The sequence below is a fragment of the Thermobia domestica genome, chromosome 13, assembly GCF_964235325.1.
Source record: "Thermobia domestica chromosome 13, izTheDome1.hap1.1, whole genome shotgun sequence".
Lineage (NCBI taxonomy): Eukaryota > Metazoa > Arthropoda > Insecta > Zygentoma > Lepismatidae > Thermobia > Thermobia domestica.
The window spans coordinates 95,052,669-95,065,695 of NC_137466.1; the positions used below are offsets into that span (position 1 = coordinate 95,052,669).

At 34.1% G+C, this 13,027-nt stretch overlaps 1 protein-coding gene across 1 annotated transcript in view; it reads left to right on the forward strand.

The window, feature by feature from the left end:
* Positions 1 to 13,027, forward strand: part of LOC145668355 (trypsin-1-like) — a 57,907-nt gene that overhangs the window by 27,885 nt on the left and 16,995 nt on the right. The window contains exon 5 of the mRNA XM_081736118.1: positions 663 to 776. Coding sequence (XP_081592244.1) covers positions 663 to 776 — 114 coding nt within the window. The remainder of the gene's footprint in view (positions 1 to 662; positions 777 to 13,027) is intronic.

Here is a 13,027-nt window from a genome sequence, read left to right on the forward strand (position 1 = left end):
TATTTTTTTAAATATGATATTTTGTTAGCCAGCCATAACAATGAATTAAATTATATTTTTCTTTCTTATTAAAAGCAATTCAGCTTATAAGTTGTTCATATTGGACAAAACTTTGAATTTTCTATCATATGATAACTTCACTAAAGTTTTTCAATCTGTACGTAATATGTATGTAAAGTTTTTCGATCTGTTAATCTGTACGTAAAAGCAGAGGTATACCAAACATATATCAAAATCCAATTCAAATAATAATCAGTGTTCTCGATCAATCAAAAGGAATTATCAAACTATTCCCACTTCTTTTGTAGTACGATTAACATTCTGATAATTCGCTTTTGAAACCAGGAGAAAAGATTGCTTATGGGTTACATTCCTTTACAATAATGTTTAGCTTACTTATTTCACAAATATTGCTTATTCAGGTAGTAATATTAGACTCAAGTTTTCTTAAATTTAGAATTTTTGTACAATAAAACTGGCCAAAAGGCTAAGTGACTTTGATGTTATTTTAATTATAAACCAGTAGCTCTCTTTGATTTTTTCTCTATTTGAAATTTTCTTTTGGAAATAATAGTCTTCTTCAGAACTAAATAACTAAATTGATAGAATTGTATAAATATTAGTTTTATAAAACTGAAGTAATAATTGAATTGAATTTTCAGGTCAGGCCAGGCTTTCAGTTTGGGAGAGAAATCCAACCAGCCAATTTAATAAGTGCAGGAGAAGAAATCAGAGACGGCACAATGGCCACTGTAGTTGGTTGGGGAAAAACTGAAGTAAGTGATTGACACAAGATTCTATGTAGTATTGCACTTGGTGAAAAGCTATAGGAAGATACTTTCGTTACGTTTGCAATTTTCTGTATTCATCTATCGTTGAGGAGGTGTGTAGACAGTTGATATCTGTAATATATGAAAATTACGTTCACAAAACTAAAATAAAATAGTATTTGCTAAGGAAAGCAAAAGATACAATATGATATTCGAAATGTTTTCCTCATACTCTCACAAGTTAGTTTTCCTTACGATTTACTATTTGAAATAACGGTTTGTATGACAGTAGTATCTTAAGATTAGTTTATTGGCTATTCTATACAATAACACGTAACTCACTTTGTTACTCACGCAAAGGTTCAAAGTAGATTATCAGTGATAACTCCCAAAAGCTCTTATATACATCAGGGTTTTGAAGGAACATCTCGACGCTTCGCAGGGCACTCTAACTTGTATATAAAAAGAAAGCTGCAATAAAATCAAAATCCTATAAAGTAAACTAATAAGTATGTCACTATTACTATTAATAATGAATTAGATGAGGCAATTGTTGTTAGCCATTAAAGCAAATATAACAGAATAACACGAAAATATACAATAAATTATTTAATCGCATGATCTATACGGTAAAGCAAAGCTTCTATGATCTATTATGCGTGAGGCAAGTTTGTATAGATTTCGTAACAAGGGAAACAGCTTTTCATATGTTTCAATATTTTGAGAAGTTATATTGTTTGTAAAGAATAATTAGCTTAAAATCGATTATTTTGCACTTGCTTTTAATAATATATTTTAGTTTCTCAAGATAAAGGAACAGATTTTACATGCAATGAACAACAATAACATTTTGATAATTTTAAGAATGATGTACCTTATCCTTTCTGTCTTATTGATGAGATCTTGAAAATGAAATGTCCTCAGTATTTAGCATCGTAAGTTCAAACTGCAAATTAACTCTTATATAGCTCATAAAAATAAAAAAAGATGCCTTCATTTAATAGTTAAGGTATGTTTACACTATTTTGAAATCGAAATGAAGTGTTGATTAGTGGTTTCCTGCAATCTATGTAATAATCTAAAATATTATTACAATTATACATGTATTTTTCTATATCCCTGTTAAATTTTAATTTAAAAAAATATTTATTCCCCGTTTAAATTCTTTCTCCGCCACTGCTTCTTTAATGACCACGTTATTATACTCTCATCTCTTTAGTTTCGACATTAAAATTTCTATTTAAGTAAAATAAATGACTATAAACAAATAATATAAATCACGGGAAGGAAGGAAAATAATTTGTAATAATTCGGGACCATCTTATCCAATGAGATGCGCTAGAACGGTTTCCCGTAGTTCTCTTCTATCGCCCGCATCTCTAACTTGATTGTTATAGGTCCTATTGGCATTTTGCCTTTAAACCATTGGATGCTAGTGTACAAAGACCGCTAAATCTGTGATGTTAGCGTCTTTTCTTGAAGAACGTGTGCGAGCATAGGAGGGTCAACTAATGTGAGGAAAAATAAATAAACCTTTACACACCATTAGTGCTCCGTTTCAATAGGATTGGACAGACACGAATAACAGAGGTATGAAATAGTGAAATAAGCAGAAATTGAAAATAAAAGAACAAACTAACAGCAGAAAGTAATAGGCAAAAGTGAACACAACAATAGTCATGTGGGCAGCCATATTGCATTAACTGGAATTTTCAACAGAAAATAAATAAATAGTGAAACGTTATTATAGGTATCTTCATCCAATAAAAATAACAGTGTCTCATTTCTTTCATTTATAGGTATTGTTGCTTTTTTTATCATGGCAGCCCCATGCAATTTCTGTGCCGTCGTAAACATTGACATAATGTCAAGTTAAGTAAGGGTGGCCCACCAGGGTACAAAAATGTAGTTCTTTCGGCGAGGCATCTGCCAGAGATCCTTGACTGATCTCTGCAGATGTCCTAAACTTGTAATATGTAATTTTATAACCATTATTATCAATATTCCCCTCCACTCGGTGTAGAAATTGACCATTGCTTTGCAAATCGACCTATATCAAAACATAAAATTTAACAATCCACAATAGGCAAGAGTTCCACCGTAGTTAAGTATCACACCGGAAATATATAATTGTTGATTTTAGTTAATGTATTGTGTGATTTAGTCGTAGTAAAGGTCAAGGTCAGGTCCATGATATGTAGTATTGATTAGAGTATTTACTTATTATTTATTTGTTTTGTTTAACCTCATTTCTTTTAAATAATTTCAAGACTAAAATAATTATGCCGCGAGTGTTTTTCGATAATTTTCGTAAAATTTAATTTAGTCCATGACATCCATGTATTGAAAATATACGTATGAAAGTGCAAATTTTATTGTCAGGTGCAAGGGATGCATTATCGTTGTCTACTGTGTCGACTAGGGTGCCACCTGTTACCCTTCGCTCAATGTTAGTGTTTTGTTTCAATAGAACAATTTTCACCAAACTCCTGCGGCGAGTTTGATAAGTAGCTGCTAATATGGTTATACGCTTCAACAACAAAAAAAAAAAAAGTGGTCTTGGGTTATTTTAAATATGAAGTTTTAATCTTGATATGCTGTTGGTAATTTCATGTAGAAATTTAAATTCGTTATTAATTTAAGAAAGGGTAAGAAAGAGTATTACCCAATTATTGCAAGCAAATCCAGTTATTTCAAGACTGCAGAAAAGTGAGAATGTGTTTTCGTGTTGTAAATGCTAGCCATGTCACTTACCTGGCTAACATTTATTCACATTAAAAAAAAAAAAATAAGAGTATAGTTTCGTGGCGGTCTACAGGTGTAAAAAAAAAAAAAAAAAAAAGTCAAAATGTGTTTGACCGTGTTGTGGCCGTAACGTAATGTAATAATAATATAAATAAATAAATATAAATATAAATGTTTTATTGACAAGTGAGAGACTCTCGGGCCCAACACCAATGATAATTTATAAGAATATTGATAAAGACCCCATGGTATTTTGAGTATAGGCCACGGTTAATGGAAGTACATGTGTATTGATGAGTGCGTGTGATATTTCGGCGTCTTGCTCTAACTGTATTTGTTGCTGACAAAATTGAACAATTCGGTACGCGTTGGGAAAGGAAGGTTATTTGGTTGAATTAGGTAAGAAGTTGCAGTGAAGGAAATTTATACTTAAGGTAGGAACCAACAGCATAATAGAGAACTTTCTTAATGAAACAACTGCCAATTGTTCAGATATAGTGTCAAAGTAGGTTTCATCGGTATATACACTTCATGTATATGGATTTTTTTTTACCCTACCACTTCCTTTAGGCACAAGTGCATGACATTCATTTCACTAATGTGGATGGTCAACTAAAACTGTTTTATGAAAGTTATGGTCTACACTTAAGTTTTATACTCTGACGAAAGGCGAAGAAATATTTTATTCCGACGTTCAAACATTATTCCAAGCGGCTGACTTGCGTGGTGTGCTTCTGGCGTGCAGTAGACAACGTGTTGTATGTATGTGTGTGTGTTGATTTGGGAGGATGCAAATTTGTTGTTTTTCCGCGATTTCGTTTTCGTACTTTTGGAATCTGTTACATGCAAGGAGAAAATCGATAGAGATGATGTTCAAACTTTATTATTGACTTACCACTACCATAAGATAACACGCCGCTCCCTTTTCCTCTTACGTTCTAGAAACGCGGCGCATGTCTGTAGCGAGCATGTCTTTGTGAGCTCATTTTGGGATTTTTGGCAGTTTTCCTTCCCAAAATGTCGGAATTTTGAATTATTATCATTATTATTTCTTATTATTTTCTTAGATTGGAGTCAGTGCTTTACTATTTTCCTGTCTTCTACGGACATTTAAAACTACCACGATTTTTTTTTTTTTTTGAACATTCCAAAATTAAACAGGCAAACCCAACCTTCCGATGCAGTCGGCCGTAACCGACATGGACGTTTCTGGCAGATTACAGCGACTAGAGCGCGGGGAACCTAAGGGTAACGCCTAGGGTGTTTTCTCTTGGTTTTCCATGCTAGGACACAGCAATTCCAGCGGTCATGTCGGGACATTTCAATCCGCCCGATATTTGGGGGCGGTATTCGTTCGGAGTTTATGAAATAGTTTGGATATTTAGCGAATGTTTAAATGTTTTTTTTTTTTAGCGTGGGAAACTAACAATGTCCATTTCTTACTTCTTCTTCATACCCTGAAACTTATGCATGTGTTGATGATTAACGAGGACTGCGAGTTGGGAAATTGTCTAAATTTACGCTAGCGATATTTTTGGAGTAGGGGAAAATATATTTGGCATTTAAAATAGTTGCTAAGTTTTTTTTTTTTTGAGAAAAAAGAGAACGACTCGCAGTTTCGTTTACTCTCAACTAACTAACTTTGCCTGAATCTCTTTTGACTCCTGACTTTTTTCTTGTTCTAACCTATCTCTTAATTTTAATATTCCCCTATTTTCCCTAAACATGTTAATATATCTATATAAAGTTTGAGCGTCAATTCGTAGTGGTCGTTAACATTTTTTTTTTAAACTGTTTCTACATTGGTTTGTATTGTACACAGAATATATATTATACTCAATGATTACGTTTTGGGCCTATCTGCTACCTTCTTCGGTCGTGTGTCTGGATTATGGCGAGCTGAGTTATTCAGTGGCAGATTAACATTTCAATACACGTGTTTTTTTTTCTTTCTTTCCGGTTTCTTGCGATATAACTTAACTGACATCGTATTTCCTCGTCGAGCTGAGTGCAAATACCCATTCTGTGTAGGAAGAATCACAATATAAAACTTGATTTTGTTCTCTCCCCTCAAACTTATTACAGTTGTCGATACATTTGAATGCATTTAGAGAAAATTATTGATCTTACAAATACTATGTTTTTTTTTTCTTTTACTCATATACCTAACTTTGAAGTAGCCTTGTTTTAATAATTTTGTTCACCCAAAGTCATTTTGTAACATATATAATGAAGTAAAGCTTCCTAGCGCCACAGAGCATTCTATATAAATATGTTGTACGCAGTGGAAATGGGGTTGAAAATAAAATTGAATTGTGACGCATATATTATATGATTACAGGCAATTGTAATGTTACGATGAAAAATATATAATTAATCATTACGAAATGTTTGAAATAAGTAAAGAAATGTAAAGTTAACCCTGTATTTACCGATTCTACATGATTTTCGTCGAGTCCCAACCTACCAGTACATTATTCGAATTGCCATCTGGGGTGCTAGCCATATTTTGTTTGACTTTTTTTTTTAAAAATATATTTGCTGATTTTAATACATTTCGTAGTACGATATTTGTGTATACGTAACATTCAATACTGTTAAAATTTTGTAAATTGGGTGGAGAGACATAATTATGCATCAACTTCTCAGTGAAATAGTGATTTCAAAAATCAGTGGTGGCAAGTAATATAGTAACAGTCTAAACCAAGCACTCAGGAATACTAAATTATATCTTTCCAACTTAGTGAAATCAAAGTTAAGAAGCTGTCCCAAAAATATATATATCCTGATCTAAGAAGTTTTGCGGTCGTTATGTTAAGTGGAAGCAGTAAAATATTAGACTACAATCCATCATTTAAAATTTCTTATAATGACTAAATATGCTATTCCCGGATGAGACTTATGATTTCTGTGTGGAAATCTAATTTTCTTCAGGTATGATACGTATAAATAAGTAAACCGATATGGTTCCTCCAAGCAGATCAGTTGGAGCGCTGATCAGAAGCAGGAAATATATATATATATATATATATATATATATATATATATATATATATATATATATACTTATGAAAGTGTGCTGTGTACTTTTAGTGAAATTTTGAACTACAATCTAATCGACATAGGACCCGATATAGATTTTTTTTTTATCCAACGATTTAAGTTTTAAGTGGATGTGAGCGAAGAGACTCAACGTTCTAATTACTTCTAACCTCTTCAAGAATTTTGTTTTTATTATCTTTCGTTACTTTGCTAACTTGAAACCCTTTCAAGTATCTTAAAGGAAGTGGTTCACTATTGGACGTTTTATTATCAACTATTCTTCGTATAGTACCAACCGTAATGCCACACTGATAGTGGAGCTAAGAAACAGATTTTGTTTTCTCGACGTGCTTATTAAATTTCATATACGCAAAAGCTACGAAACTTTCTAAAATGTGTAATATATCTATGTATATTAATTTCATTTATGTTTTAATAATCTGGTTACCGATGTGTTGGATACTTTAATAATCTCAAATGTAACACCGTTTTCTTAAAACTTATTAGTTAAATCTGTTTTGCGAATGATAAAATTCTAAAATCTTGCTTTCGAATTTTATTATATTCTGTTATACAATTTTTTTTCTTTTCTTCCAATTTATTTTTCCTTTCTCTGTATGTTAACATGAATATTTCATGTATTAAAATGTTTAGTGGAATTGAATTATTTGATTCAACATGTATTAGTAGTGAGTAGTACCTGACTTTTGACTTTAGTGTTTAGTATAATTTAGGAATATGTAATAAGATAGTTTTGGTGTGATACTAGTAATCTATGACAAGTCAACAGAATTACTTTAAACTTGGAAATCCATAAATATCAACATTTAACAGAGTTACCATCAAAAGCCTAATGAGTAAAACATGAGGTGGTGCATCATCATGATAGAAGAAAATAATGAATACGGTAATTTAAGTTAACGGTACCATTTAATTAGAAATTCACTCTGAAATATGATTAGTACATTCATATCAATTCGCAGCTTACCAAGGAGGGTTTCGGTTCATATTCAATTATTCGGCGTAATTGAATATGAATCGGCCTAGTTCCAATTTACTGTTAACTTCAAATTTCTGATACTACAAGCAAACAATAGCATGAAATTACCTTAGAAAAGGTAATTTCGTGTCATTCTTTTTAAATTGAAAACCACTCGTCCTCATCCTCCGTTCTGGACACGGTCATATAACTAAAATAAAATAAAATATAATTTCGGAAGTCCATTGCCTTTTAAAACTTTAATACCTTCATAAATCATTTAAATCCGTTAGGCTTATTACAATTGCCTTGGCGACCAACAAAACAAATTATAACCAGAATGTAGGAGGAGTGACGTAGTTGGGGGTTTCAATTTTTGGCGCCCAAATGACAGGACAAGTGTCACCATAGTAACCAAGTTACTAAAAACACTACGGCAGTTTTCGGATAAGTCAATGACTAGATAATGTATTTCAACTTTTATTCCGTGTCTAAAGATTCGTAGCTATAGTGATGAAAATATCATTGAGCACGTATTATCTGCTTACATCAGAATTGTTCATGATTTGAAAGCAAACCTTCAAGTTGATAGAACCGCTAGCAACACCTCATTGTTTTGTTTTAAGGGTGGTTAATAAGCAACAATAATTTAAAAGTGGAGGAAGTAAAAGTAAGTAAATAACGCCGAAGAACTATATTTAACCCGAAGGGCCTATGCAAAGAATTAATTTATATTTGGAGTGTATATTTTGTGTTTATTTGTAAGTTATTTTCTATGTGTGTAAATGTTTAACGATAACATGGCAAATTCGAATAATATAGTGGGGGGTGGAGACTCCTCGAATACTTTGTGTTGCCAGTGCAACCAAACATATGAAGAACCCCAAAGGAAAGTAGAATGTACCAAATGTCCCAATTGGTACCACTTCCAATGTTTACAGTACTCCGATACGGAGGAAAGGGAGGAACAATTGGCAAAAGATTCCAACTGGACATGTCCCAAATGTAGGGAAAAGCTCCCTGATCATAGCTCAGAATTAATGAAAACGTCTGAACAAGTAGACGCAGACTTTGAATTGGGTAAAGTAACTGCCGAATCTACTCGAAATGAGATAGAGCTGGTAAACGGTAAAGACGGAAATGGGAATTCAGAAGACGGTGACACCGTCGGAAATTCAAGCCAGTCACCTGTCGACATGCAAACGATGTTGGCAGCGATAAATGAAATGCTAAAATCCGAAATGAATAAGATGAATAAGGAAATGAAGAAAGGGTTCGATGAAAATAAGGTAGAAATGATGGATTTGAGAAAAGAATTGGGTAATTCGGTGAACCGATTGACTGAGGACATGAGAAACATGAAATTGGAAATACAGGGTGAACTTAGGAGCGAGGTAAAAAGACTAGATAGTGTAATCCTGGAAGTTAAAAATGAAACTTCCCAATTGGAAAAACGTGTACGAGATGTAGAAGTAGTTTCACACTCGGTCCCAGGTAAGATTCAAAAATTAGATTCGCAGGTAAATTTGAACAAAGAGGCTCTTACAGAATTGAAAGTAAAAATGGACTCTGTAAGTGAGATCAACGAGAAAATACGGAGTCAGTTGACCGTGCTGCAGAATAAGTGCGATGAACAGTCAATCAGTAATATCAGTAGGCCACTAAACCCAGAGCCTACTGTAGGAACGGACACTTTCGTTAAGCAAGTTTCTGAACCGGCTTGTCCGCGTATTCCTTTGAGCACTATTTTGGAAGAGTCTACTTCCGAAGGAACTATCAAATTACCAATGCCAGTGGTAAGCTCTTCCATAACGAATGCAGTTGTAAATACACTTCCACAGTTTAGTACTGTAACCAGCACAGTACCCAGTTTAAATATTCCTCATTCGTCTCCATTTAAGTTGAATTTGCCGCTGAGTGGTCTGGCTCCCTCGTGGTCCGGAGGTTCGGCCGTGGGTGGTGTCGGATCGGATCGCGGGGCGTATCCTTCTGGGGTTGGTTGTGTCGTTTCTGCCGGGTATCCCTGGACGAGCGGTATTAGTACTACTCGTTCGGCTCAGTATCCTATTCCAACGCCTATATTCAATAATTACACGTCAGTACCGAATGTGCATGCACCCATGCAAACGTACATGAGTACTAAAGTAAAAATGGGAGACATTGATCGATTTCCTAAGTTCGATGGCAACACTTCATCTGGTATTCCAAAAACTTTTCTAAAACGGTTGCAACAGTGTATGGATATGTATCCGTTCACTGATTACGAGAAATTACAAACTGCGGAGCGTTGTCTATCGTCGTATGCGGCTGCATGGATGCAGGCGAATCGGCACAGAATGCAAACGTACTCTGATTTTCTGGTGCTGTTTAAAGAAACTTATTGCAATGACCAGATTGAACGCGCACAGAAGAAAGCGTTGCAATCTACACGATACGATAAAACAAAGTATGCGTCGTTGCTCGATTTCTCCTGGAATATTATAGAACGCTATTATAGTATCACTAATGAACCAAGCAATGCCGAAATTATTGACATTGTAATTGGGTGTCTTCCGCCCGAAGAATCCAGAGCCATTGCAGCTCACTTATGCCAGGATGTGAATGAACTCGTCGCACGAATCGGTGCGTTGTCCGGAGCGTCGCGATATGGACACGATGCTCGACCTCCCCCAAGGAAGTACTTTGCTAGGCACGTGAAAGCGAACAATCCTGTACGAACACACGTTAACACGAGCTGCCAGACTGACTTCCTGAGTTACACTCAGACAGGTTATAGATACCCTCGCGCGTTTGAGTCGGGACACCAGAATGGTGGACCGAGATGGTTTAACAGATATAGATCAATTTCTCATCAGCCGTATCACAGGCCAAATTCTAATCAAAATGTTGATAACAGTGAGTATCGTGGAGCTGTTAACAGACGCGGTAATAGTAGACGTGGTAGAGGTGGATACACTAATACCATAGATCATAGGAACAACACTAGTGATAGTAATAATACCCATAGTCGTTCAGAGAATGAATTGCGAATAGTGACCCGGGAAAATGACCAAAAGACCTAGCACCCATCGAAAATAGTCGAAAGTTAATTCTGGTATCTAGTGATACAAATAAGAGTAACAATGAAATTTGCACTGGATTCTCGTTAAAAGAAAAACAATTAGTCATGCTAAAAAACTCACCCATTGTCATCTGCCATAAAACATGAAGCTGCTAAATGGATGTTAGTATATACCGGCCCATACCTAGTCCACAAAATACTGAAAAATTGCGCTGTTCTACATACACTCAAAGGAGTAAGTATCGGCACTCATAATTTCCACAATTTAAAATTATTCAATTGCACACAGGAGAAATATGAAGAATTGTTGAAAGACTACTCTAATTAACGCTATCATAAGACCACGACCTACCAGTACTAAGTAGTAATTTAGTATGCTTCACATTATCTTAATTCACGAGCATGGTTATTTCCCTATTAGAGCTCAAATAATCGTAGTCAATTTAGAAAAATTTGCTTTTTATCAAAATCAAATTTTTCTCGCGTCGAGGTGGAGAAATTGTAATAATCTAAAATATTATTACAATTATACATGTATTTTTCTATATCCCTGTTAAATTTTAATTTAAAAAATATTTATTCCCCGTTTAAATTCTTTCTCCGCCACTGCTTCTTTAATGACCACGTTATTATACTCTCATCTCTTTAGTTTCGACATTAAAATTTCTATTTAAGTAAAATAAATGACTATAAACAAATAATATAAATCACGGGAAGGAAGGAAAATAATTTGTAATAATTCGGGACCATCTCATCCAATGAGATGCGCTAGAACGGTTTCCCGTAGTTCTCTTCTATCGCCCGCATCTCTAACTTGATTGTTATAGGTCCTATTGGCATTTTGCCTTTAAACCATTGGATGCTAGTGTACAAAGACCGCTAAATCTGTGATGTTAGCGTCTTTTCTTGAAGAACGTGTGCGAGCATAGGAGGGTCAACTAATGTGAGGAAAAATAAATAAACCTTTACACACCATTAGTGCTCCGTTTCAATAGGATTGGACAGACACGAATAACAGAGGTATGAAATAGTGAAATAAGCAGAAATTGAAAATAAAAGAACAAACTAACAGCAGAAAGTAATAGGCAAAAGTGAACACAACAATAGTCATGTGGGCAGCCATATTGCATTAACTGGAATTTTCAACAGAAAATAAATAAATAGTGAAACGTTATTATAGGTATCTTCATCCAATAAAAATAACAGTGTCTCATTTCTTTCATTTATAGGTATTGTTGCTTTTTTTATCATGGCAGCCCCATGCAATTTCTGTGCCGTCGTAAACATTGACATAATGTCAAGTTAAGTAAGGGTGGCCCACCAGGGTACAAAAATGTAGTTCTTTCGGCGAGGCATCTGCCAGAGATCCTTGACTGATCTCTGCAGATGTCCTAAACTTGTAATATGTAATTTTATAACCATTATTATCAATATTCCCCTCCACTCGGTGTAGAAATTGACCATTGCTTTGCAAATCGACCTATATCAAAACATAAAATTTAACAATCCACAATAGGCAAGAGTTCCACCGTAGTTAAGTATCACACCGGAAATATATAATTGTTGATTTTAGTTAATGTATTGTGTGATTTAGTCGTAGTAAAGGTCAAGGTCAGGTCCATGATATGTAGTATTGATTAGAGTATTTACTTATTATTTATTTGTTTTGTTTAACCTCATTTCTTTTAAATAATTTCAAGACTAAAATAATTATGCCGCGAGTGTTTTTCGATAATTTTCGTAAAATTTAATTTAGTCCATGACATCCATGTATTGAAAATATACGTATGAAAGTGCAAATTTTATTGTCAGGTGCAAGGGATGCATTATCGTTGTCTACTGTGTCGACTAGGGTGCCATCTGTTACCCTTCGCTCAATGTTAGTGTTTTGTTTCAATAGAACAATTTTCACCAAACTCCTGCGGCGAGTTTGATAAGTAGCTGCTAATATGGTTATACGCTTCAACAACAAAAAAAAAAGTGGTCTTGGGTTATTTTAAATATGAAGTTTTAATCTTGATATGCTGTTGGTAATTTCATGTAGAAATTTAAATTCGTTATTAATTTAAGAAAGGGTAAGAAAGAGTATTACCCAATTATTGCAAGCAAATCCAGTTATTTCAAGACTGCAGAAAAGTGAGAATGTGTTTTCGTGTTGTAAATGCTAGCCATGTCACTTACCTGGCTAACATTTATTCACATTAAAAAAAAAAAAAAAAGAGTATAGTTTCGTGGCGGTCTATAGGTGTAAAAAAAAAAAGTCAAAATGTGTTTGACCGTGTTGTGGCCGTAACGTAATGTAATAATAATATAAATAAATAAATATAAATATAAATGTTTTATTGACAAGTGAGAGACTCTCGGGCCCAACACCAATGATAATTTATAAGAATATTGATAAAGACCCCATGGTATTTTGAGTATAGGCCA